Source organism: Microtus pennsylvanicus, chromosome 1 (assembly GCF_037038515.1).
Source record: "Microtus pennsylvanicus isolate mMicPen1 chromosome 1, mMicPen1.hap1, whole genome shotgun sequence".
NCBI classification, from domain to species: Eukaryota; Metazoa; Chordata; class Mammalia; order Rodentia; family Cricetidae; genus Microtus; species Microtus pennsylvanicus.
Genome location: NC_134579.1, coordinates 140,580,120 through 140,608,111, shown reverse-complemented (window position 1 = coordinate 140,608,111; position 27,992 = coordinate 140,580,120). Strand labels below are relative to the sequence as shown.

The 27,992-nt window shown below is 42.7% G+C and overlaps 1 protein-coding gene and 1 long non-coding RNA gene across 2 annotated transcripts in view; one reads left to right on the top strand and one right to left on the bottom strand.

Moving 5' to 3' along the window:
• The window catches only part of LOC142859176 (uncharacterized), a 376,470-nt gene that overhangs the window by 146,207 nt on the left and 202,271 nt on the right, over positions 1-27,992 (top strand). The window lies entirely within an intron of this gene.
• On the bottom strand, positions 914-23,079 carry LOC142841650 (cytochrome P450 2B1-like). The gene is made up of 9 exons (XM_075958554.1): positions 22,895-23,079; positions 17,138-17,300; positions 16,853-17,002; positions 14,365-14,525; positions 13,488-13,664; positions 12,909-13,050; positions 10,922-11,109; positions 10,609-10,750; positions 914-1,095 (listed from the first exon to the last, which is right to left on the bottom strand). Exons 1-9 carry the CDS (start codon positions 23,063-23,065, stop codon positions 914-916), a joined length of 1,476 nt encoding a protein of 491 aa, XP_075814669.1. The 5' UTR covers positions 23,066-23,079.

The following is a 27,992-nucleotide window of genomic DNA, read 5'->3' as shown; positions in this document are numbered from 1 at the left end:
TTAGATTGCTTTTCTAGGGTAGTTAATCTTAAAAAGATCATTAGCAAGGTATCTTGTCTAATCTAAAGTTATTTTGAAGCTTTGTTTCAACTACTAATGCACACTAAAGCCTGTGATAGATTTCTCAGCATTAAGATTCATGGAATTTGGGACAGCTGGCTCACTGCTTTTCTTTACTTGAGCTGTGATCTGCAGGAGTCCCTTAGGGGGAGCTCATAGGCACAGACTGTGTATTACTTCCTTGTGCTCATTTTTATTTACCAAAATTCTGTATAAGCTTACATTATATCAATTAGACAGCAGAGTTAGGGAGGAATCATCTTCTTGATAATCCACAGGTAAAATTGCTCAGTAGATCAGGTTGTTTTCATGAGAGAAACACACTATGTTACAGGCAGGGGGTTCTCCCCACATCTACTCACACCAGGGAAAACCAGATACCAGGGAAAGATTTTAGCAGCAACCATGTAAAAGCAATGTGGAATCAAAAGATATTGCAGAGTCTGTGTTCTCATAGTGTTGTATAAAACAAGAATAGCCCATCATAGAGATTTCCTCCTTGTGATCTGACACTTTGAACTTCAATTTCCACTTGCTCTTCCTTTGACATGACCTCCGGCATTCATTAGATTGTTTCATTGAGCACCAGAAGTCTCTACATGGAAACTGTGGTTGCTGGGTGCAGTAAGGAACAGACTCAGCATGAGATGTGGCCTCCAGAAGTCTCTCGGTTCACACATCAAGAAAGACAGTGATTGATTTCTCCAGTGTCATTCTCAGGGCAGAAGAACACACCTCAGAAGATGCAGTAACGTTTTAGGATATGAGCAGTGACCTACAGCCTGGATGGCAGCAGGAAGAAAGATGGGGCCATTCTCAACAGGAGTGGGGACACCTGGCCATCTCAGCCCAGTCAGCGGACCAAGAAGCAGATCTGATATGTTGGAGCCACCTTGGTAATGCCATTCTCCTTGGGCCTGAGGTCAATGTCCTTAGGAGCCACAGGGCTGGACACAGAGAAGTTTTGGAGGATGGTGGTGAAGAAAAGGAACAATTCGTTGCGGGCGATGCCTTCGCCAAGACAATTGCGCTTTCCTGTAAGCACAGAGAATGAGCCATGTGAGCCCCAGGACAGTATACAACCTTCAGACTGTCCCTTCCCTAAACCCAGACAACTCTCCCATTGCAATGGAGAAGAATGAGTTTGACCCTCAACCTACAATTCAACTGAGACCAGTAAGAGTTTCACAAAGCCTTAAGAAATAGGTGTAAGGGCTAGTGAGACTTCTTAGCATGCAAGGTATCTGTCATCACTGCTGAGGACATGTGTTCACCCCCTAGACACACATGTTGCAAGGAGAGAACAAACTCCCACAGTCTGTCCTCTGTCATAAACATATACACACCCTGCACAGTGCACATATATATGCATGGAGCATATATGTAATAATTCAATCATAAAATGCAAGACAAATAGTTGGTGGATGACACATGGTCATTTCTTACAGATTTCTAGGGTTTGCTCATTATCAGAGTCCTTCGTTTCAGAATTGTAAGAACACAATAGAGTAGGAACAAATGTGTATGTGTAAACATATATAATGTAAAATCTTTAATGTTCCCTTCTTTCTCATGTGGGGAGATTGGTCCTCCTCTCCTTGGCTGCCATGAGGGTGAAGGTGTTGTTTACAAAGATTCTTAGATCAAAAGCTGGATGATATCAAGGGTCCTATATGAGCCAGGCATGGAGACACATGCCTGCAAGTGCAGCACTTGGGAGATCACGGCAGGAAGATGATAGAATACATTGCAAGAGCTCTCTGTCTGTCCCCTGTCTCTCATCCTCCCCACCCCCACCCCACCCACTCCCATTTCTTCTTCAGCTTGAGATCAATGAACTTCAACAATGACGAAGGAAATTCTGACTAGTCAGGACTACTGAGAGTAATTTGATTGTAGGCTCCGTAAAAGGAACTGCAGGTTTCTTTTCATGGTCCAAGGTCACACAGAGCAGAAAGTACATATCGAGATTCAAATACAATTGTTCGTACAATAGAGAATGGGCAGAAGCACATAATGCGGGATCCATGGCACCCACCACATTCACAGGGGTATAATTAATCCTTGTTGGTTTTTCTCCTTGGGCATGAGGCAGCACAGAGCAAGGGAGCCTGAACTTCCAGGCAGAAGCTCCACCACCTGCCTGTACCTCAGTGATTCTTACTCTGTAACTGGCTGCCTCAGTCTCCAGGTGGAGGAGGGATTCCCAGCAGCCCCTGTGCCCTCCAACTGTTGGGAAATCAGGCCTGTGTAGGAGTATGTAAAAAAAGCACCTTCCCAGCTTAGGCCACACCTTTCCAGAATTTAGGTGGTATGAGCTTAGAAATTCATGGAGAGGTCTCTGAGATTGTTTCCCTAGTACTGGTTTTGTGAACTAGTTTTTCCAGAGCAGCTTTTAATGGCTTATCTCACTATTAACACAAAGTTTCCATACTTGACGCTGGTCTTGGGACACCATTTATGTCTCTTTGGCTCTAACCCGTTTTGTCTCTCTCTTTATTTTTTTCTTTCTGCCAATGGCAACCTACCTGAACCTGTGTCTGTACATATCACTATTATTAGTCTTTTGATGTCTTCCATCCATTTGTGTCTTTCTAAACTCCCTAGATGCTATTTCAGTCCCTCCTTTTTTTTTGTCCAAGGACACCTTGTCATGTCTTCCTTCTGTGTCTTCCCTCCTGCTTCTTGGTTGTGCCTTTCTCCCCTTCCTTTTTTCTCCCATTCCTCTCTTCCTGACTATATCATCAAATATGTTCTTCATGCATCTTCTTCTCTCTCATGTCCATGCTCTGATTCCTACCACACATATCCTCCTATTGAAGATTCCTTGTGTTTCTGTGCATCTCTCTTTATTGGAATCTGACTTAATCTCCATACCTCTCTATCATTGATTTGGCTCAGTCTATTTTTCACATTTCTGCCTCTCTACTCTTGGGACAGTCATATGAACAATTCAGGAGCAGGGCTGAGCCCAGGGACACTGAAGTCTCTTGGCACCTAGGGCTAGACATTTCCTAGAGGAGACATAGCTCAGCAGGAGAACACTTGCCTTAAATCCCTCTGTGAGGGGATGAGGACAGACATGCTCAGCAGGAGAGCATCTCTAGAATGCACAAGGAGGAGGCTGGAGGTAATGGGCTCATTGTAAGAGAACTTGCTTACCTTGGTAACAGACAGCCCTGGGCTCCATCCCTAGCATGAGGGGTGGTGGGAGGCAACTAAAAGCTAACCAATTGTTTCTAGAGCCTATCTTTTTCCAAAAGATAAGAAACCTGAACACTAAGTTTACACCCCATAGAGTCCATTCAACTGAATTAAATTTGGCCAGAGGACACTTCTGTATGCAACAAACTAACCAAATACTGGCAACTGAACAACACACTAATTTGAGATTATATTCTTCCAGTGAAGAACCAATCTCAGTCACTCACATCAGTTGAGCTGCCACAGGCTGCCAACAACCTCAGCATGGCCAAGTAAGGCAAAAGAAGATCTGGAACCCATCAGGCTGGGTGACCATGCACAGCTCCCTCTGGTCTACAGACACTGATGGGGCTATAAATCTGACCTTCCTCTAGTTCAGGAGTTTGTCGATCATGAATGGGTTCTTGGAAAAAATAAATGCTAGTAATTTTGATCTCTCTTAGAGTTTAACAAGCCAATGAGTATTTAATACAGACAAGTGTGCGATGACATGCCTCATCTCCCCAGTGCTCACAGATAAATCCCTCCCTAGCCGAATGTCTTACAAGCTCATGGCAGTTCATAAATGATGTCAATTGTTCTTGTTGTTGTTCCCTAAGAAAAACAATTGGCACTCTCTCTGCTAACCCACAGGCCACTCCTGCCCTGGATCCAGGTAGGCTGACTGCAGATCTTCACCCTCCCTCTGTTCCCCAAGACCCACACCCCAGTCCTCACCCCACCTCTGCAACAGAACCCTTGCTGCAGCCTTTCCTACCCACATTCCCCATCTCTTTGGATTTCCCTGATCTTCTTCATAAGACACCCCTTACTAACCCAAAGTCCACTCTGACCAGGGAAGCAGGTAGGCTGACAGAGAATCCATGCCTCTCCTTCTGATTCTCCAGATCCACCCCCACTGCCCCCATCTCACCTCCAGCTCTGCAGCAGAATTCCTGCTGTGATCTCCCTTGCCTCCCTGACCCCATCCCCAGTGAATCACAAAGATCTTCTCCTCCAATCCTCCTTCCAGCAGTTCATCCCATTATCCCAGCCTCCAACACCAGCAGGCATTCCCTGGGACACACCAGCTGGGCAGGACAGGGAAACAGATCCACAGAAAGCTCCCTATGACAACACACAGCCATCATGTTCACCTAAACCCCAGAAACCAAGAAACCAAACACCCACCCAACAAAGACAAACCCGGAAATTGACACCTAGACCTATAATCACCCCAAAACCAGATTCCAGGATGCCAACATAAAAACGCAATCAGCAACAGCCAGGACAATGTGAACCCATGCTAGCCCATCAGCCCTGCCACAGTTGACCCTGGGCATCCTACATAGCTTCAGCCCAAGGAAAGACCTTAACACTGCCTTCTGATGGTGGTAGAGCGCCTTAAAGAGGAAATTTTAAATCCCTTAAAGGAATGCAGGAAAACACAAACAGTGTTTAAGACCTGAAAATAGAAATAAAAACAAGGAAAACAACCCAAATGTGGGAATTCTGGAAACGAAAAATTTATGAGTTAGAAGAGGAACTACACAGCCTGCTTCACCAGGAAGATGGAAGAAAGATTCTCAGGCTTTGAAGATATGAGAGAAGAAATGGATATATCAGTTAGAGAAAATGTTAAGTTTGAAAAACTCACGACAGAAAAAAAATCCTAGAAATCTGGAATACTGTGAAAAGACCATATCTAAAAATATAGGGACTAGAAGAAGGAAAAGAACCCCAGCTCAAAGGACCAGAAAATACTTTCAGCAAAATCATGAAGAAAATTTTCTTAATCTGAAGGAGATGTCTATAAAGGTACAAGAATCATATAGAACACCAAATAGATTGTACCAGAAAGGAAAGACCCATTAACACACTAATGTACAGAACAGGCAAAGATTTTTAAAAGTTTCAAAGCAAAAAGACCAAGCAACATATAAAGGAAAACCTATTAGAATTACACCTGGCTTCTAAATGGAGACACTAAAAGCCAGAAGGGCCCAGATACAAGTGCTGCAGATTAAAAAAAAAAAAAAGAAAGGAAGAAAAAAGAGAAACCAGATAGCAGTCCAGACTACAATAAAAAGCAGACCTTTTGATGATCACCATAGATAGAAAAAATTTAAACAATATTTATCTAAAAATTTATCCCTAAAGAAAGTACTCAAAGAAAGCTCCAATCTAAAAATATTACCTGCATACAAGAAAGCACAGGGAATAAAATAATCCAAACCACTAAAATTAAAAGTAGAAAACCACAAACAAACACTGCCACTAATAACAACAGCAACAACAATAACAACAAGGAAATAACAGGAATCAACAATCAAAGGTCATTGATATCTCTCAACACCAATGGTTTCAATTTCCAAAATGAAATAAGAAACACTAGCAGAATGGAAGCAAAAAGTGGATCCATCCTTCTGTGCATCCAGGAAAGCACCTTCACATCAAGGACATTACCTCAGGGTAAGGGGCTATAAAAAGACATTCCAAGCAAATGGACCTGAGGAGCAGACTGCTGTGGCTATTTTAATATCTAACAGATTAGAGTTAAATCTAATCAGAAGACACAGGGAAGCACACTACATATTCATCAGAGGAAAAATCCACCAAGAGCACATTTAAATTCTAACCATCTATGCCCCAAACACAAGAACACCCAAGTTTGCAAAAGAAAACTACTACAGCTTAAATCACATATTGACCCTCACATACTGACAGTGGGAGAATTCAACTCTCCACACTCATCAATAGACAGGTCATCCAGACAAAAACTAAACAGAGAAATGCTGGAGCTAACTGATGTTATAAAAAGACCACACCATTAGGAAGGGTGAGGACCACTGCTCTAAAACAAAAAGAAGTCACACCCAAAAGGAGCAGAAGGCTAGAAATAAACTCCATATTGAAATCGATAAAATAGAAGCAAAAAGGCAATACAAAGAAACAAAGAAACAAAGAATTAGTTCTTAGAGTAAATCAATATGCTTGACAAACCCTAATCTAAATGAAAAGGTGGACAAAGATTGTCCAATTAATAAAATCAGAAGAAAAGGTGAGACATAAGAGACACCGAGGAAATCAGAGAATTTAAAGGACATACTTAAAAAACTTGTATTCCACAAAACTGGAAAATCTAAATGAAATGGATATTTTCTTGATAGGTACTACTTACCAAAGTGAAATCAAGATCAAATAAGGAATTTAAACAGACCTATAATCCCTAGGGAAATTGAAGCAGTCACTAAAATTCTCCCTATATTCAAACTCACGCCCCCTGAAAAGAAAAAGAAAAAAAAAAGCAAGCCCAGGGACAGAGAGTTTCAACACCGAATTCTCTCAGTCTTTCAAAGAGGAGTTTATGTCAATACTCCTCAAATTATTCCACAAAATAGAAACACAAACGATATTGTCCATTTCATTTTATGAGGCCACAGTTACCCAGATACCCCCCCCCCAAAAAAAAGAAAGAGAATCACAGACCAACTTGCCTTATAAAGGCAAAAATAGTCTATAAAATACTTGGAAACCAAATCCAAGAACACAACAAAAAGTTCATCCACCATGATCAAAGGTTTCATTCCAGAAATCCAGGATGGTTCAATATATGAAACATTAATAAATACAAGCAAACTGAAAGGAAGAAAACCCATGTACTCATCTTATTAGATGCAGAAAAGACTTTGACAATAACCAGTGCCTCTTCATGATAAATGTACTGGAGAGTACAGAGACACAAGGGACACACCTACACATAACAAAGACAGTTTACAGCATGCCTACAGCCCACATCAACTTAAAGAGAGAGGAACTCAAAGCAATTCCACTAAAATTCAGAACAAGACAATGTTGTCTAAAATCTCCACATCTATTCAGTAGAATACTTGAAGTCTAGGCTAAAGTAACAATACAACTGAAGGAGACCAAGGGGATACAAATTGAAAAGGAAGAAGTCAAAGTAAACTTATTATCAGATGATATATATGATTGTGTTTGTATCCCAAAAATTTCCACTAGGTAATTCCTATAGCTGATAAACACTTTCAGCAATTTAGCTGGACACAAATTAACTCACAAAGACCAGTTACATACAAATGAAAAACGCACTGAGAAAGAACTCAGGGAAAGAACACCTTTCAAAATAGCTTCACATAATATAAATATCCTGGGGTAACTCTAACAAAGCAAGTGAAAGGCTTATCAATAAAAACTTCAAGTCTTTGAGAAAGAATTGGAGAAGACATGAGAAGATGGAAAGATCTCCTATGCTGATAAATCAGTAGGATTAGCATAGTAAAAACAACATCCTTCCAAAGAAGCCAGAAATACACACTGGGAAAAAAGACAGCGTCTTCAGAAAATGGTGCTGGTCAAATTGGATGACTCCATGTAGGAGAATGCAAATAGGTCCAAAATCACTACACTGCACACAACTCAACTGAGATGCATCAAAACCTTAACATAAAACCAGAAACACTGAGCATAATAGAGAAAAAGTAGGGAATAGATTTGAAATTGTTGACACACGTGATGTCTTCCTGAACAGAACAACAATAGCACAGACACTAAGATCAACAATTAAAACTGGGAACTCATGAAACTAAAAAGCTTTCACAAGGCAAAGCTTACCATCACTTGGATAAAAAGTGGCAGCTACAGAATGGGAAGTATTATTACCACCTCTACATCAAATAAAGGACTAATATCCAAACTATATAAAGAACTCAGGAAATTAGATATAAAAAAAGAGATAATCCAATGTAAAAATGGCATACAGATCTCAACAGAGTGTTCTCAATAGAGCAAACTCATATGGCTGAGAAACATTTAAAGAAATGTTCAACGGCTTTAGTCATCTAGGAAATGTAAATCATAATAAGTTGGGGTTTCCATCTTATACCTTCAGAATGGCTAGGATCAATAACACAAGTGACAGCTCATGCTGGAGAGGATGTGGAGTAAGGGGAACACTCCTCCATTGCGGGTGGAGTGCAAACTTATACAGCCACTGAGAAATCAGTGTGGAAGGTCCCTAGAAAATTAGGAATTCACCTCTCTCCAGACCCAGCTGTAGCACTCTTGGGCATATACCCAAAGGACGCTTAACCCTACCACAGAGGTACTTGCTCAACCATGCTCAATCCTGCTCTATTCATAGAAGCCAGAATTGGAAACAAACTTCATGTTCCTCAACAGAAGGATGAATAAATGTGTTAAAAAAAAGCAGCATCATGAAAATTCAGGCAAAGGGATGGAACTAGAAAAGAATCCTGAGTGAGGTAGCCCAGACCCAAAAAAATTAACATGGCATGTATTCACTTATAGGTGAATATTAGTCATTAAACAAATGATAACCAAGCTACAATCCATAGACCCAGAACGTTAGATACAGGCAAAAGTACTAGGAGGGGAATATAAATCTCCCTGGGAGGGGGAAACAGAATAGAGTTCATGGGTATACTAGGGACATCATAAGGGACAGAAATGGGTGGTCCAGGAGGGCTTAGGGATAGAGTGTGGGGAGAGACAGTTAGAATTGAGGGGCATTGGGTGCTGGTGTGGAAGCCTAGTATAGTAGAAACTTCCTAAACTACAGAAAGGCAATTCGAATGAAGTCTCCAAATCACGAGGGAGACTTGGTCCCTTTTCTCACTAAATGAAGTTTCTAGTACAAGGACTGGGCTGCATTCATTTGAGTTTCTGATCAAAGGGATCCCACGGAAGACCCCAAACAACCCAAGGCTGTTTCCAAGACAGTAGGTTGATTCCACAAACTGACAGCAAGGCCTCATTGCTGAAGACAATTCCCACACAACTTACTGGACTGGAGACATCTAGCTGGTGCCTATATAGAACCTTCACAGCCATGATCTAGCATCTTTGCTATAGGAAGTATTCTACAGGCTACCAAATGAGAAATGTATACACAAACCCAGCCACATAATTTTGATGAACCATGCTATCCTTCCTGTGTGATATATAGGGCTCAACAGTGGCACAATGCAGTGCATTGTGGGAGTAATTATCCAGTGTATGGTTTGAATATGCGGCATTGCTTGAGTGAGCAGGAACCAGGACTAGAATAAAAAAAATGCTACTGCTCAAAAAGAAAAATAAAATTAACAACAACAAGACCCCTGGAGATATTCTGCTACACAGATCAGAGCCCTCCTTATTCATCCATCACCAGAGAAGCTTCCTCCTGCAGCAGATAAAAACAAATTCAGTGAGATACAGCCAGACATGTCACAGAGAATAAACCTTGAAACACAGAGCTCTAAATTGAATGTCATTGTTATTAGAGATTTAGGACCCAGAGGAAGTGGAGGCAGAAAGAGGGTAAGAGTTTGAGGGGATGCAGACACCAAGAGAATGAGGCTCTGAACCAACTGAGCAAAGCTCATATGAACTCAGACTGAGGCAGCAGGCACAGGGTCTGCTCAGGTCTGCACCAGGTCCTCTGTACACATCTTAAAGCTTTCAGTTTAGTGTTTCCATGGATTCCTGAGGGTGCGAATGAGTGGGTCTCTGCTTCTAGTGCCTTCTCTTGGGCTCTACTTTTTCTGTTGACATTGAAGTGATGGTTTTTGTTTTATCTTCTATTTAATTTCATCATGTTTGGTAGTTGTTGCTTAGAAGCCTGTTCTTTTCTAATAAGAGACCGAAAGGGGATGGATCCTGACAGGAGGGAAGGTGGAGAGGATTGGAAGGAGAAGAGGGAAGGGGAAACTGTAATCAGCATATATTGTATGAGGAAAGAATCTATTTTTAATAAAAGGGGAAATTTAATAAACAAATGTCTAATAGAAAAAGACAGAACTGATGGATTTGATGCAACTGGAAAACGATGGATGAATAATTTGGTCATTGCACTTTCTAAAGTGGAGGAACTGTCTTCTGCTCTTTTGAGGACTTTACGTGGGCATTGCTGCATTGACTTTGAAGACATCCCGAACGTCCTGACCTGGGAATATCTGTGTTCCCTTCCTCTCTATTAATTATTCTGCTCTTTACTGCTGGGAGCGCTGGGAAGAACCTGGTTGTGCACTTAGCCCATTGTGTTCTCTGTGAACATCCTTTGTTCTCCTCTGTCAGCCATTTAATCACTTGTTTAAAAAGGTTCTCCCCTCATAATAAAATTTAAAAAAAAGAATGAATATGCTCATGTTTAGAGGTTTGACAATACCTCTCCAAAATCCTCCTGAGCACGATGCACCTTTAGTTAAAGAGACCCCTCCTGGGACAGTAGCCAGGTGGAATGGGTTCCCAGCTGGAACAGACTGGACCTAGTCCTGACTGTATCCTGGAGGATGAGCCTGCCCTCTAGTGTCTGGAAAATGAAGCACAGGTCAGTCTCACCTATAGAGAAGGGCATAAAAGCTTCAATTTTCTTCAGAGCCCCACTGGCATCCAGGAAGTGGTCAGGATTGAAGGCATCTGGTTGTTCAAAGTACCGTGGGTCATGGAGAGCTGAACTCAGGATGGGGTACACTTCAGTGTTCTAGGAGACATTGTGAGAGGCAATGATATTAGCATACCCTGGCTCCCATAGCAGACTGTTAGTCCTTAGAGAGCCACAGAATGCTGGGAAACCACAAACAGGCCAATGGTGGTGATTGGGAGAGTGGAGGATGACCATGGCATAGAGATGTGGAATTGCAGCTGGTCTCACCTTGGGGAGCAGGTACCCTCGGAACAAAGTGTCTTTGGTGACTTTGTGCGGCACTCCAATCGGAAGAATATCTGCAAATCTCTGGATCTCGCGAATGACAGCTTCAGTGTAAGGCATTTTGTTGCGGTCATCAAGGGTTGGTGGGCGGTGTGCGCCGATCACCTGATCGATCTCCTTTTGGACTTTCTCTGCACAGAAAAGGGAGACAGCAAACAATGCTTGCCCCCTTCACAAAGGCAATGCACAGTGACCCTGTTTATTGTCAGCAATACCTTAGGGCAGTGCAGAGCCAGGAGACTCTGCTGAGAAAGACACACTGTACTCTTGCTGTACTCTTGGACATGCACACCTGCACTTCTCTCAGGTATATGTCTCTCCAGCCACACTTAGAGCTATGTTAGAGGCTCTCTCCCAAGCTCCAACCTTGCTCATAAAAGAGAGAAAAGGAAAACCCACAGCAAAGGGCTATTTATATCTATCAGTCTAAGGGCTGGAGGGGAAGATGGTAAGAATTTTCTGCATTTGAAATGTAATGTTTTATATTGTGTTCTTGTATAACAGAGACAGACAGACAGACACACAACACACAAACACACACACACACACACACACACACACAGAGAGACAGAGAGAGAGAGAGAGAGAGAGAGAGAGACAGAGAGAGAGAGAGAGAGAGAGAGAGAGAGAGAGAGAGACTTCTTGAATTTATATTTCAAAATCCAGGGGGATGGAGAGATATCTCAGTGCTTAGGAGCACTGGTTGCTCTTCTAGAGAACCCAGGTTCACTTTCCAGCACCCTCATGGCAGCTCACACCATCTATGACTCTGGGTCCAGTGGAACAACACGCTCACAAAGACATATGCAGACAAAACAGCAATGAACATTAGTTAAAAATATTAAAAATACAGGCAAACAATATAAGGCTATAGACTCAGGAATAAAAGGAAAGTAAATTAACCTGTGTATAACTGAACATGGACTATGAACACATTGGTAATATGATGGCCAATGAAAGGGCTCAGTCAGCAAATGCATTGATTTCCATCCTGACAGCCTGGCTTTAACATCAGAACCTATGTGAATGTGCAGGTGAGACCCACTGCACAAAATGGAACATATACAAATAAATCAATGAAACCAACTAACCAAACATCAAGCAAAATGTGGATGAATAAATGAGCAAATATAGGAATAAACAGGTAGTTGTGTTGAATGATGAACAAATCACAAATAAAGGAGCGAATTATTAAATAGATACATGGAGGAATAGATGGACACATGAGGGGTGAATTCAAAGGCCATTGGGAAGGAATAAGGAATGAAAAGATTTGTATATGAATGAACCAACGAATCAATGACAGAGAGCCTGCTCAACTAGCTGTGATAAAGAATAAAACTCACAAACTGATTCATTCAAATAAATGAATTAAATATATGTCATTAAGTCAACTAGAGATGAAAGAATCAAGGATAAATAGTCTATGGGTATAGAGAAGATGAACAGAGGATTACATGTGTGGGTGAACAGGTGTATAGATAAAAATCAATGGAAAAATGAATATATGTAAGTTTAGATAATGGTTGGAACAAGAACAGAATGGGTAAATAGATGAAGAGGTGGATGAACAAAAAGATGGGTGAATATCCGACAGATGCAAAGACAGAAAGAGAGAAGAAGGAAGGAAGGAAGGAAGGAAGGAAGGAAGGAAGGAAGGAAGGAAGGAAGGAAGGAAGGAAGGGAAGAAATAAGGAAGGAAAGAGGGAAGGAAGGACAGATGATCCAACCTTTAAGTTATAGCAGAAAACAATGGAAATGGACCAGCTGAGTGTTCATTCACACACCACCCACAGCACTGCCTTAGGTTAGAAGGTGACCAAAGCCTTCAGAGCTTCAAATGTAAGAGGCCCATGTCTCTCTCATCCACACAAACCTCTGCAGAAAAGGGGGAGTTAGAAGCTTCCCCAATTGTCTGCCTGTGACTCACCTGCAACATGGGGGTATTTGAGCATGAACAGGAAGCCAAAGCAGAGTGTGGTGCTGCTGGTCTCGGTGCCAGCAAAGAAGAGAGAAATCACAGAGATTATGAGGTTCTGGTAATGGAACTCTGAGTGTTTGTTGGACTTCTCCTGGTACCAGATGGGAGAGAGAAGGGAGGGTCAGGGGTAACAGAAGCCATGAGGAAGATGCACACACATCCAGGGAACTGTTCTTCTGTCTCACTATCTGAACCACATGGTATTATCCAGTCCTCAACAATGCCACTTGGTCTCTTCTCTGTCTTCTCTCTCTACTGTGCTCTCTTGTAGTTTAGCATGGTTTATCTCCCAGGCTTTCTCTTCCTCTGTAGTCTTTTCTGCTTTTTGTTCTTTGCCGTGTTTCTTCCCCACCCTTCTTTCTCCCTATCACATTTTCTCCTCCTTTTTATTTGCTTCATTTTGCAGACACTTCTGCATCTCCTCCACTCCATTTCCTGTCTAGCCTCCCCATCCTCTGCTCCCTTTTCCTCCACTCACATCCTCGGCCTTCACTCTCAGCCATCCCCTCTCATTCATGCAGGACTTACCTTCTCCATGCGTATAAGGTAGGTATCAATGAAGTCTCTTGGATTGCTGGGGTCCAGGGTTGCCTGGTGCTTCTCCACGCTGTGGCCAATGTAGTCAAGGACTTCATGCAAGTTTTTGTAGATTTGTTTGTGAATTCCAGTAAAGAACTTCAGAAAACCCGAATAGAGCTCATACATCTGCAAGAAAGAAGGGCCCCGCAGGTCACAATGGGTTATCAGGTCTCAGGAATTGGGCAGTGCACCTAGGTCCACAGACTCATGAGGAACACACACACAGAGACACATACACACCTCTCCTACATGCACACCATACACATGCCTTTAAATCAGTCTCCAGCCTTCAGTTTATGTTCTCTGTATCTCCCTTTTTCTCTTCTCTGCTCTCTCTCCAATTCCCCCTTGCTGTTTTGTCTTAATTTGTTTTCATTTGTGGGGTATTGTATTTTGAACACATTAATGCCACACAGGCTTTAAATTCAACATGTAGCCTAGGATCAGCCTGAATTTCTGATAGCCCAGTCTCTAACACCCAAATGCTGGAATTTCATGTGTTGTACACCACCAAGTCCTGGGGATGAACTCAAGGGCTCGTGCATGAAATAGTGTGTTCTCTGTCCTCTAAGTAACAGCTGTATCCCCCATGTCATCATTTTCTCATGTGTGGATGGCTCTGTATTTCTGCATTCAAGTCTCTCCACCTTGGTCAACATCCCTCTCTCCTTCTGTTCCTCCTTCCTGCCATCCCTCCCGGTCACAGGCTTCTTGCTGTTCCATGTTTTCTCTGTCTTCCTTCCAGCCATAAGACACTCCCTTCTTCACTCACAAAGCAGGCTTTGTTTCCTCTGCCTTCAAAGCTCCTCCCTTCCCACATACTGACCTGACCATGGAATGAGCTGATGATTGAGAAGGTCTGACAGAGCAGGTCCAGCAGGCGCAGGAACTGACGATCTTTGTAGTCAAAGCGCTCTCCAAAGACAATGGAGCAGATGATGTTGGCTGTGATGCACTGGAAGAGGAAGGTGGGGTCCAGGGGGGCTCCTGGAGGAGGATGCAGGACAAGAGACAGGGAATACAGAATTAGGGGAATATTTGGCTTCAGCCCCATCTCTGTAAAGTCGTCCCCACCACACACTGCTCAATGAACAGCAACACATTTGCACATATGGTGTGCATAAGAGTCTGGGCTCTTCACTCAGAGATGCATGCATACGTTTATTTAACTCTCTCGGTACTGTACGAAATATGGGATGCTATTTCTATATACAGAAAGGATTCACCTTCACCAAGGAAACTCAGCTAATCATGGCTGGAACATGGCTGCAATTAGGATTCTAGGAACAAGACGTAGAGTGAGTGTAGTCAGTCTGCACCTGCTTCTCCTCCCAGGACGACATCCTCACTCTGAACTGTTAGCTAACTGCCACTGGCAGGAATAGTGCACAGAAGAGTTCAGGGATGGCTGTGTCAATTACAAGCCCTGTATACTCCATGGCCATCTGCCTGTCTTCCTCCATCACTTCCCTGACATCCTCCATCCCTTCCCTGACGTCGTCCATCACTTCCCTGACATCCTCCATCCCTTCCCTGACGTCCTCCATCACTTCCCTGATTCCTGCATCTCTTCCCTGACGTCCTCCATCCCTTCCCTGACATCCTCCATCACTTCCCTGACTTCCTGCATCTCTTCCCTGACATCCTCCATCCCTTCCCTGACGTCCTCCATCCCTTACCTGACATCCTCCATCCCTTCCCTGATGTCCTCCATCACTTCCCTGACTTCCTCCATCCCTTCCCTGACGTCCTCCATCACTTCCTTGACGTCCTCCATCCCTTCCCTGACTTCCTGCATCCCTTCCCTGACATCCTCCATCCCTTCCCTGACGTCCTCCATCACTTCCCTGACTTCCTGCATCCCTTCCCTGACTTCCCCCATCACTTCTCTGACTTTTTCCTTCCCTTATCTGACTTCTTCCATCTCTTCTCTGACTTCCTAAATCCATTCTGCGACTTCATCCATCACTTCTCCAACTTCCTCCACCTCTCTTTTCTCTGACTTCTGAGCTCTGTGGTGTTCTAGAAGCCATCAGCCACTGCTGCCTGTAGCCTTTGTGTGCCGTGTTCAGTCAAGCACGCTGGCAGTTGGAGGGCTGTTGTCAGTACAGCAGTCTTTGGCCGCTGTTGCCCTTCACCCTGGGGCTGTCTTGTCTGTGGTCTCTGATCCTATGAAGATACTATCCTGGAGGTCAGAGCTTCACTCTCAGTCCCCTTTTAGCTTCATTCTCAGCTTGTTTCTCTTCCTCTGGGTCCCTCCATCACTGACTTATTTCTTCCATCATTTTTCCCACCCTCTGTACCTTTCTTCCCTCCCCACCTCTGCACTGACCTCCCAGATCTCCGGGAAGAGGTCAATAAGAAATGACAAATACCCCATGTAAAAAAATGGAGGTGCAAGCAACAGTCTTGTTACCAATGTGCCCTTGATACAACAAACTTAAAATAACCTCAGAGTGCCCCTGATTTTTACCAAAATCAAACTCCCATGAGCCTCTGTGCTCACTGCTGCTCACCAGCACACTCACAAGGAAGAAAACACAGTTCCCTGCTTAGGCCGTGTCTGCAGGTCCTCCTGCTCCATTCCCTTCATCAACTAAAGCTCTGTGATTGACTTTGAGAAGACCGTGGAGAGGAGCAGGAATAGGTGACAATTACAACGATTAAGTCAAAATGGTCTTGAACATTTTGTGCAGTAGAAAAAGAACTTGGATGAACACTTTGTGCAGTAGAAGAGGACCTTGGAAATCTCATCCTCCTGCCTCCACCTCTGGAGTGCTGGGATTACACACATGCAGGACCATGCCCACTGTATGTGGTGCTGTAAGCTCTCCACAACTCAGCCACAGCCACATCAAAGGCAGGACCTCACATTGTAGACAGGGCTGGCCTTGAGCTCATGGTCATCTTGCCTCACCTTCTGAGTTCTGAAAGGGTGAATGTTCACCAAAACTATCCAATTGACAAAGAGAATTAATTTACAGATTGATTTTTTTAGAGAGAAGTGACCACCATGGGCAGTACGTGCTTCTGAGTTATTTTGGAAACAAAATACCTCACATTTCTTTCCTGCTCTTGTGAATCTCTTCCCAACTCTCTCTTAATCTCCTCATCTCCAAACTCAGTGTGTTTTTTGTGTCTCTCTCCCTCTGTGTGTGTTCCTCTGCTTGTGTGTGTATATGTGTGTGTCTGTCTATCTATCTGTCTGTGTGCCATTTTGTTTCTATATCCCTGTATGTCTCTTCCTATTTTTTGGCTCTACACTCAGGTCCCTATGTCACCATCTTCCTTTCTGCCCATTTTCTGGAACTCACCCTGGGATTTCCGCAGCTCCTCCACCAGACATCGGGCCTCAAACTGAATCCACTCCTCCACACTCCTCTTGCCCATTCCTAAATCCTTCATGGTGGCCAGAGAGAATCGGCGAAGTGTCTTCCAGCGTTCACCACTGGCAAAGACTATACCTAAGAACGTGGTGAAGCATGGGTGGTTACAATGGAAGTTAGAAGACCCCGAGTTCTTCCCCACAGCTTGGGCTCCACCTCTAACACACATCTTCCCGGACCTCATCTGCCACTTCACCCTGTCCTATATCTCACCATATGTCTGTACAATTGGCTCAAACAAAGCGATTATCGCCCGGCCAGAGAAAGCCTCAGCTTGGTCCACCAGAGCTTCCCTTATGGCCTCTGTCCCACACAGCATGACCACGGGCCTTGGTCCCAGGTGCACTGTGAACACGTCTCCATATTTTTCTCGAAGCTGCCAAGCATAAGGGTACAAGGGTTGTGGTTAGTCAGTTCAGATGTTGTTGTTACACTGTGAAAACACCTAGACACAGACTGGTAAATAGGTACCCCTCCCCTGGCCACCCTTTCTCTCCTGAGGACCTAAGAGGTGAAGGTTAATTCACAAGGTAGCCAGGGTCTGCACTGATTGGTTGGATTTTCTAATCAGTGCACCAGCGCTGTAGAGTAGGGAGACAGGGCAGCACTTGTTTATAATTCTGGCACAAGAGAAGTAGAGACCAGAGGACCAGTAGTCATCCTTGTCTGCACATCCAGTTTGAAGCCAGTCTCGCCTGCACATGACCATACCTCAAAAATAATAGATACAGATGTGGATGCAGATGTGCATTAGTTCCATGCCCATACCCTTCAGTCTGGCCAGATGAACCATGCTTCCTGTGGTCCAGCTTCAGCCTGTCCAAGGCCTCCTGACAACGTTCATAGAGAACAGCCCTGACCCACCCACTGGTTTACATGGGAAGGAAAGTGATAGTCACCTAGTAGTGGTTTTGAATGTGAGTCTGACTGCAGTATGAACAGTTAGGAAATACTTGGCCCTGCTACCGTCAGGTCATCTACAGGGAATTGGTGTCAGAAACGTGACAACCCTTCAGTGCTGAGAGCCCTTGAGGAGTATGGTGAGGGGTATGCAAACAGCCCTCCCTTGTCCTCTTGTAACTTTTACTCTCTCTAGATTGTACTTCAGCTAATAGAAATGAAAGGCTATGAAAATGGTCAGTGACCAGGGTTGTTTAGGGGACAATGCTAAGAAAAATCTCTGCATAAGTTTGATGTTGATGTATTTATGTTTTTAGATGGGGCCACAACATGGAATCTTATGCAGCAATTAACTAAAAAGCCTCAGATCATAACAACGGTGTAAGTTAAACTTGTCAAGTTAATGCTACACAAAAACAAGTGTAAACTCTACTGTCTAATTGATATAATAATGTTAACTTATACACAGTGTTGAGGAAGAAAAGTAAATATAAGGAAATATGACAGAGCTAGGGCCTATGTGTGGCAGCATTCCTGCTGGACTACACCTGGTCCAGCTCCAGAGTGCTAGCACCTAGTTGTATCCATCTTTTGTTAGCAATTAATTTTTCTTGTTTCTCTTGTTGCCCTCTGTCTGAGAATTTCCCGTGGGTACAAAGCCTATGCAAAACTTGGTTAGAAGGGAACCCTGAAAACTGTGTTTCGTCCTGAATCAGGTAATTTTTTTTGCATCATCTCTTTAGAGGCCCAGTCAGGATGTTTTGAGGATATGGACATGTACTTGCTAGGTGAAAATTGGAGAACAATAAAGGAGCCCTGGGCAAAGGGAAAACAGTCATTCCTGAAGGCTGAGTCCTGAAGGGTTAGTCCTGAATGTTGAGTATTGATGGATCAGTCTTGTAGGTTCTCTAGAGAGACTGACCCGCCCTGTAGCCAAGAAAGGGTAAATTCATTCTTAAGGCGTCTCTGAGTCTTCATTTCACAGACCCATGGGAACCCACACCCCTGAGCTGTGACATCCACAACACCTATGAGTTTCTCTTATGTAGCTGTATAGATCGTAGCTCAAGCTAATGATTAAGAGAAACAATTGTGTCCCAGGAGCCAGGCTGGCTCAATTCCTTTTATGTTGATGCTAAAATACACATTCTCAAGTTTTTGTGTGCATCATTAGCTAAAACAAACATTTAAGACAATTTCAGGTTAAATCATATGTTTTGATAACAGCCTTATGATGAAAAGCCCCAGAAAACAATATTATGTTCACAAGGGCACAGATCTGAGTTGCAGATTCACTAGGTTAGGACAAAAAACACAAGGCAGCCCAACTGTTGCTGGCTGACATACTTTCCTGGCTAGGGTTGGTTGGTGATCAAAGGTGATGGTTAACTCCTTGTACTCATTCCTGCCCTCGATGTCCTGAGAAACTATTGATGGGTGGATATGCACCCTAAAGATTTAAAGTACAACTGACTAGTTTTCATGCATAAAAGTTTAGGCTTGTGATTCCTTTAAGATTCCTTATAAAATCGTCCATCAAGATAAATAGTAGAACGATTGCTGCTTTCTTTGTAATCACAATGTGCAGCCTGCAAACAAAAGATTTGCCTGAGATAAAATACTTCCTGTTTGCTCCTGTTCTGTTAATCTAACAAGTTACTTAGATGTAAATGTAAGTGGGATACCAGAACGACTTTGTTTTTAATCATGAAAAGGCAATAAAAACCATGGTTTGATCTAAATCTCTTATAATCATTCAATTGAAATATGGAATGTAACCACATTGTGATTCCTATACTGCCTGAAAAGTTTTCTGGGTTATATTAGCCAGAGAAAAATGTATACAGTAGAAGACAATAAGAATAGAGAATAAAGAAGGAAACCATTGAGATAGATAGTGTGAGTGCCTTTCTCCCTAGCACCTTTGGATAGATAAATCTTAGGTCATGCCAATGCCATGAATTCATTTGGAGTCCTGTGCTTTGCGACACTGGTCCCCCAGGTAGCAATAATAGAGTTTGTTTATTTAAAAAAATTAAGTGTTATGTGACAGAAAGTTGGCGATTTCTAATCTTATTAGTAGCTTTGATGGTTCACCTCAGTTTTGTGTCTCTACTACTGGCCAAAAAATTGTCATCATTAAGACTCAGTCTTTGTAATTAAAGCCCACAAAATCATCTTACATCAACACAGATGCCTAGTAAAAAAATCTCAGCTTTTTGAGACACCAGAAAAATTTCTAAGAAACATTCCAGAGGGCTTATCAGCTGCACATGGGTTTGGACTTATGGAGCTGACACAGCCTTTAGCAGCTGTATTTGAGTCAGGCTCCAGGCTCATCTACGACACACTTGAGAGAGCCAAGCTGGTTGTGTCTGGGGTTCACCACAGGATATCACCACCACTTGACATCCAAAGGCATCTGTCTGGACCAGCTGCTCTTTCCTCTTGCCTGTTCCATGTGCTATGCCTTCATTGATGCTCTGCTGTTGATTTAGCCCCCAATATGGATGTGTTGAGAAGTGTCAGAGCCTTTGGGAGCTGGAACCTAGTGAGAGGCACTGGGTCTTTGCAAATAATCCATACATTATGTTAATGCTGATCTCACAGAGAGGACTGGGTTTTCAGAGAATGGATTATTATTAAACAAAGGCACTCCACATGATTAGCCTCTTGTGAATGTGACAGGTTTTCCTGCATTGTGACACATAAGAAGTTTTCTCGCTAGAAATTGGAAGAATGGACTGCTTAATCTTAGACTGCTATACTGCACAATTTTGAGTAGGATAAACCTTTAGTTTATAAAGAACTCATCCTCTGTAATTTTTTGGTAGCAACAGAAAAGAGATAAAGACATGAGAGATTTTTCTCTTGCCCGCTTAGTTGAATCACTTCAGTTCTTACCATCTTTGGCTCACACCAAGCTAGTTCATTTTAATGAACTACAGATTCAATGCCTGCCTCTCCCCTGTAACACTGTGACCTCATCCACCTGGCTCTACTTTTTCCCTAGTACCAGTTGCTGCTCAGGAATGACTTCTTTTCTGAACCTGTCATCATTCTAGAATGTCTCTGTGATTTGTTCGAGTCCTGCCTCTTATGTAAGTCTGTTTGAACTCTCAACCAATCTTAAAATTCTTATTGATGCGGGATTCCCCTCTGTATGCTGTGAATACTATTGGTTAATAAAGAAACTGTCTTAAGCCCTTGATAAGATAGAACAGATCTAGTGGGGAAAACTAAAACTGAATGATGGGAGGAAGAAAACAGAGTTAGGGAGAAGCCATGAAGCCTCGGGAGACAGATGCTGGGAACTTTAGCCGGTAAGCCACAGCCTCGTGGCGATACCCAGATTACTAGAAATGGGTTAAACTAACATGGAAGAGTTAGCCAACAAGAAGTTATACCTAATGGGCCAAGCAGTGATTTAATTAATACAGTTTCTGTGTGATTATTTTGTGGCTGAGCACCCAGGAACCAACAAGCAGCTTCCTCCCACATCTTATTGTTTTCCTTGTATCCAATATCACCCAGATGAGCAGAAAACTTGTGTAGTTGAATTTTATGAGTTTATTCTACAATCTACAAACAGACTGTTATCTCCTGACAGTTAAGGAAATCAACTCAGCTCCCAGATTGCCACATACATTGGATTATGGATTTGAACAGTTCTTTAAGGAGTTCTGTAAAGGTTAGGAATTCCCTTCCCAGAGCACATTGCCAACCCCTGGGAACCTTGTTTGCAGGACATGATGACTGTCCCTGCAGGGAAAAGATGTAGCATGTCGTGCTATCATGACAGGATGTCACCAGCCCTCTCTGTGAGTCTCTGGGCAGTTAAGTATGCTGGGGGAAATGCAAAAGTAGAAAAGCTTCAATGATGTAGCTGCTCATAAGTTGCTTACCTTCCAGCCAATTGCCCCACATGCACACTCACTCATGCAACCATAGTTACCTCCAAATAGGAAGGGCCTTCAGAAACAGAGAAGTGGAGTGGAAAATCAGAAATGAATGAATTGTAGTTTTCAAAGAATGAAAATTAATCCCAGCACTCAGAAAGCAGAGGTAGGTGGATCTTGATGAGTTTGAGTCTCTCTACAGAGTGAGTTCCAGGACAGCCAGGACTGTTTCACAGAGGAACCCTGCTCAAAAAAAAAAAAAAACCAGAAAAAAAGAAAAAGAAAATAACAACAACAAAGCAAACCAAATAATAAAGAATAAACAAAATAAGCAAACAAACATAAAGAATAAAATATAAATATGATATTAACTTGACCTTTCCAACATATGGGAAGCCTGTTTTTAAAACACTTGCGCCTAGGTGTACCACACATCGTTAAATCCAGCATGTGAGATGTTAACTCCAGAAACATCATTAGCCTGAGAAATGAAGATAATCTTGTCTTAAAACAATAAAAAATGATAAACAAATGAATACGCCATTGGACCAAGTGGGTGATATATTAAAAACCAAGGGGATAGCAAGAGTTGGGATTGCTGTCACTAAATTAGAACTCTAAATGGGAAGTGGAGCCAAAGATGCTTAGTGATTATTAATAAACAAGTGGTAATTGGACATGAAATCTTGCATGTGAAGATTAGTAAAGATTGTGCCATGGATGGTTCCTTGAATTGTCCTTGTGTTTATAACTGATAAGCTCTCCCTTCCTACCCCACCTCCTGACCTGCCTCTCATCCCCTGTGTTCCTGAACACAGCAGGCTAATCCCTTGTGATGGCAGAAGAAAACCTGATATATGGATGCCGGTGACATTTTTCTTTCTCTTTTGTAACAAAGGAACTTCAGATAGGAAAACTGTAAGCCCTTGGTGCAGGCCATGACACCCCAACACCTTTCACACTCCAAGCACAGTCTCACACTGTCCAACAGTGAGGACACACCTGTCAACCTGAGCACCATCCACCACCAACCAGCACCTCACCTTTCACTCAGCAATCTTCCAACCTGAACCTACTGCCTGGAAAGAGTTCCTTCTTCACCTAAATTAGTGATCTTCAGGAGCAAACATGGGGCTAATCCCATATGGCATAGGCTGTGGTCATGTCTTACCCGAATAAAGGAGTAGAGGAAGCCTCTTCTGTCCATCTGAAGGAGGTTTCCCAAGAGGGGCAGGGGACGGGGTCCTGGTGGAAGGTGGCCACGGGCCTTTGGGTGGCCCCTGACCATGAGTAGTAAGAAGCCCACAAAGAGAGCGAAGAGGAGCAGGACACTGGGATCCATGATCCTGGTCTGAGCACAGTCCACTTCACTGCATACTCCATCAGGACTTTTATGCTTGACCTGGATCTCCACCCAGTTGAGCAACTTCAGCTGTTCCCACCTCCTTGTCTCCTCACTGTCCAGGAGTGTGAGTACCATACTTCCTGATTGGACTGTCAGTGACCTGCTAACTCCCTATCTTCTTACCTTCACCCTAGATGTTGGCAAGAACACCATGAAAGAGATACACGGGACAAAAGGGCATAGGGAGTAATGAGTCTCAGTTTCTGAGGGTGAGTATACATATGCCAGCTCAGTTCTGTCTGTTTATTTTCTCGGACATGGAACCTGTGCATATTTACTGTGTGCTTTATATATAAATGTCATTTCTAATATGAATGTGAAGTTCTATATTTATGTGGCCCAAGACAGTCCTTTATTAACTAGTTGTACTCACAGCATACAGAGGAGAGTCCCACATCAAAATACATTTGGATGTTGGTCTCTTTGTTTGTTTGTCTTAGACAAGGTCTCCCTCTGTATCCCAGGCTGATGTTCTAATCCACTGTGTGGCCTAAGAAAGAGGTTCTTAACACATATGTACTTCTATTAGTAGGTCAAGGCAATATATCTCCCCCCAAATGTGAAGATTATGACAGCTACTGTATGAAATGCAGTTCATGGCTCCCACTGGGAATCCTGCATTAAAATAATGATGCAAGTTCAGTACCAGATCACCCGCTTGGCAGGACAAATGTCCTGGGGTCATTCAAGTCTATTTTGACACCTTGACGAAGTCAGAGAGAAACAGATGCAATGCATGAAATCACCATGGTTTCCTGACCTTTCTCCTTCCTGAATCGCTGAAGTATAACTCTGCTGCCAACATTAGACAGGCATTGGCTGAACTTCACAAGAAGGATGCTACTTCCCTCCCTTACCCCATCTCTATCTCCAGTAAAGAGAAGTGAAGTCTTATTAAGAAAGGGAGGCCTAAGGTGGGGCATGGCCACCCTTGCTTCTCATCTCTGCATTAGGAAAGCTGAGATTCTGCATCAACCATTGCCTAAGAAACTTAGCAAGACCCTATGTCCAAATAAATCCTTAAAAGATTGGGTGATTCCCCATAGTGGTAGAGCAGTTTCCTGGTGCCTTAGTTACTTTTCTATTGCTATCAAAGGCACCATCCTAAGCCACAAGCATGAGGCAGAGAGGAGAAGAGCTAACTGGGAATGAGTGGACTTTTGAGATCTCTGAAGAAGGAGCGGCAGGCTGCGTTCCTGCCCACCTCCCACACAGCTAGCTTTGCACCCAAAATAATTACATGGAAACTGTATTCTTTTAAACACTGCCTGGCCCATTAGTTTCAGCCTCTTTCTGGCTAATTCTCACATCTTGATTAACCCATTTCTAACAATCTGTGTAGCACCACAAGGTGGTGAGTTACTGGAAAGGATCTTAACCTGCATCCATCTTGGAGAGGAGAGCTATGGTGACCACTTCACTTCCCTTCTTCCCAGCATTCTGTTCTGTCTACTCCACCCACCTGTGTTCTAACCTATCAGGCCAAGTAGTTTTCTTTATTAATTAACCAATGAAAGCAACAGATAGACAGATGACCCTCCTTCGTCATTTCCCCTTTTTCTGTTTAAACAAAAAAGAAGGTTTTCATTTTAACATAGTAAAATTACATATAACAAAACAGTTATCAAGCAAAAATTACAGTTACAATATTTATATCTATTTTATCTTTTATCATAACTAAGGAAAACTATAACTATAACTAACCATTCTTCAACTCCATCTAAGACTCCAGAAGGATATAATATTACTTAAGTAAGCAACTTCCAAAATTCTAGAAATGACAGAGACATCTCGCTGCCTGGACAGTCACTCAAAGTTCTTTTGTACCATTGGGGCATCCATCTTCAGCCTTCAGGCCCATAGTATGCAGTAGACTTTCCATGAAGCAGGAATTTCAAAGACAGTTCAGTCACTATCTGCTGTGTCCTGCAGAATGTCTCGCAGACTCTTTCATGCATCAGGAACCCCGAAAGACCATCTCACCTTTATTCAAGTTCAGCAGTCCTCTCTCTGCGGATTCTTTGTGTCTAGTTTATCCAACAGTCCAGACAAGAACAGTTTCTTGCCCAAATGGCTAACAAACTCCATAAGGGGCCTCTTCAATGCCCATCTTCCTCTTGAAGTAGCTGGTGCTGCCAGAAGCAGATATATCTCATTGTCATGAAAAGCCCTAAGTTATTAAAACATTTTAAATGCCATGTTATGTACTTTTTGAAAGATATGAAGAATACCTATCTGAAATATATCTATGCATATCTAGAAAATCTAACATGACTACAAACTTGACTATTATAGATGATTATCCATCAACAACCTATTATACATTACATTTTTAAATGAATGACACAATCACAATACCTTAATCAAGAGCAGAAATACATATAGACATAGCAAGATTGACCTTAAATTAGTATCAGTAAACCAAGACTCATATCAATGCAAATTATTTATATCCATATCATATCTCCCTATAAATGTAAAAGAACATTTATAAACAATATTTGGGAATATGGGAGCAGTTTTTTCTCTCCAAACTGCTTCGTACTGTGGGGATACTGTTAATCAGGTCTTTCATAGTGTATCCTGTATGCTAGGTTCATCTCAGTCGGCAATTGAGCAAAGAAAGTTTTTGAGGGTGTGTATAGCAACCTTTCAGGAGGGCGTGGTCTATCATACCATATTGGCCTGGTAGCAATCCACAGGTTCTCGTTCTGTGGAAAGAAAAGAAGAACTTCTTTTCCAAAGCATCATATCCTTAGACCCAAATTCTGAAGTCTTAATACCTTTATAATATTCATGCTGGTTTAGCTTAGCCCATACAATGAAATATCTCTTTGTATTTAGCTCCTTTACAGTCAAAAAATTCAAAGAAAACACAATAAAATACATAATCTAGATTCTCTGTGAATTTTCCATTTTTATGTGGCTTATTTTTCTTCATTTTTTAAATCTATAACTATCTGTACTCTGTCTCTTTAAAGACTTTACCACCCCTTTTTTTTAAAAGCATTAACTTTATATTATGACTCTGTATACTCTTATTTTTCTTTCCCAAGCCTACATGCTTTATCTAACACTGTGACCCATTTAGAGGTCTTTTATGTCTGAATCTGTCCTATTGTGGATCTGTAATTCTTTACTGTCCAGGAACACTTTAGCTTTGGGGCTTTAAAATGCTAAGGTCTTAAGAATCTAAGCTGTGACAATCAAATACAGGTGCTTCCTGCTTGCCCCGCCCATTCCAAAATGGCATAGCCACTTGTGCCTTTGAGCCATGTGCATTGCACCGCTAGCATGACGAAGCTGCTTGTGCCTCTGAGTCACTTGTGCCTCTGAGCCGCAGTGCACTATGCCCCCCTTTTAGGCACACAGTGAGTCCAGTTGCCATCAAACAAACCATAGCACTTTAGTCACAAACCCCATTGAAATGCTCTGTCTCCCGCAAAAGACAGAGGCCATGATGGTGGCACAACCCCAAAACTAGTATTTCAAAACCCGCCACTTTCTAGTAGACCTGATCCCACTGCCTACCCAAGGAGGGAGTGCCAAGCCACAGGCATGGTCTCAGGTACTTTGTTCCTGACCCCAAGTGGGAACTCAAACATCCATGCCCACTAATGCTCCATAGCCGGAGCTTGTACCAGCAGCAGAGCCCAGGAAGCCTAGTTTTAATATGGCGTGGCTTTTTTTATTTTATTGCTGCTGAGTCAGGAAATTCTCTCTGTGGCACACCACCAGCAAACAGGAAAAAGCTGTGTTAAACTCTCTCTCTCCTTTTTAAGCCCTCTCAGGTTTTTAAGTGGAATTAGTCCATCACGTTGGGCGTCACTCTGTTGTAGGATGAACAGTGGGCTATGTGCCACTGCCCGGCTAGCTTAACCCTGGAAATAACCACACAGGAATTGTATTAATTAAAACACTGCCTGGCCCATTAGCTCTAGCCTCTTATTGGCTAACTCTCACATCTTGATCTAACTTATTTCTAATAATCTGTGTAGCACAACGAAGTCATGGCTTACTGGGAAATATTCAAACCTACGTCTGTCTCAGGCCAGAGCTTCATGGCGTCTGGAACACTGTACTTCTTCCCAGCATTCAGTTTGGTCTACTTCACCTACCTAAGCTGCTGCCCTATCAAAAGGCTAAGGCAGTTTCTTTATTCAACCACTGAAAGCAATACAAATATAGAAGGACCTCCTACACCAAACATAAACATCTTTGAAAAGTTTTTACATCCCAATAAACCCCTCCACTCACGCAATAATCTGAATCAGACCAAATCAAACCAAATTAGAAAAAGGCCAGGTTTAATAGATGCCAGCATTTCTGGGTGGTCCCCCAGGCCCTCAGAGAGGAGATGGGGAAGAAAGACTGGAAAGCCACATTTGTTCTCTCAGGGGGAGGAGCAGTTTAAATACCCTGTGCGAGTGTTCTTCCCTTTTCCTCTTCAGTGGTCCTGTAGACTTTCTGTTCCTCCCTCAGGCCACCCGAGAGAACAGCTGTCCAATTAAACCTGGATATCTTTTAATTTGGTCTGAAGCAGTCTGATTGGGATTATATGTGTTGGCAGAGAGGCTCGTTTTTAGGAATATTCCTAACATTTTGGAGGTCCCACTGGGTGTAGGGGGAGGTTTTTCCCATGGGCTCATGACCACATATAGGAAAATGCTCTCATAGAAAGTGCTCTCTGCCAAGCTAAAATCGGCTTCCAGGGTAGATAGGCTTTGTCTTGGTAAGTTCCCCTTGTTTTTGCTCTATGCCAATAGGGCTTTGGGATCCATTCACATCTATGTTTGTTGATTATCGGGCTTTCTGTTGAAGTTGCAATCATACCTAAAGTCTTATCCAAAAGGCTAAACTGGGT

Bases quoted from the DNA above. Each gene is read 5' to 3' on its own strand.
- LOC142841650 (XM_075958554.1), bottom strand. From the start codon at position 23,065: ATGGATCCCAGTGTCCTGCTCCTCTTCGCTCTCTTTGTGGGCTTCTTA. The intron at 13,665-14,364 runs GTCAGTATGTGG...TCTTTCTTGCAG, and splicing joins TCAGCTCATTCCATGGTCAG to ATGTATGAGCTCTATTCGGG. The intron at 11,110-12,908 runs GTGAGTCACAGG...TTTTCTGTGCAG, and splicing joins CAAATACCCCCATGTTGCAG to AGAAAGTCCAAAAGGAGATC.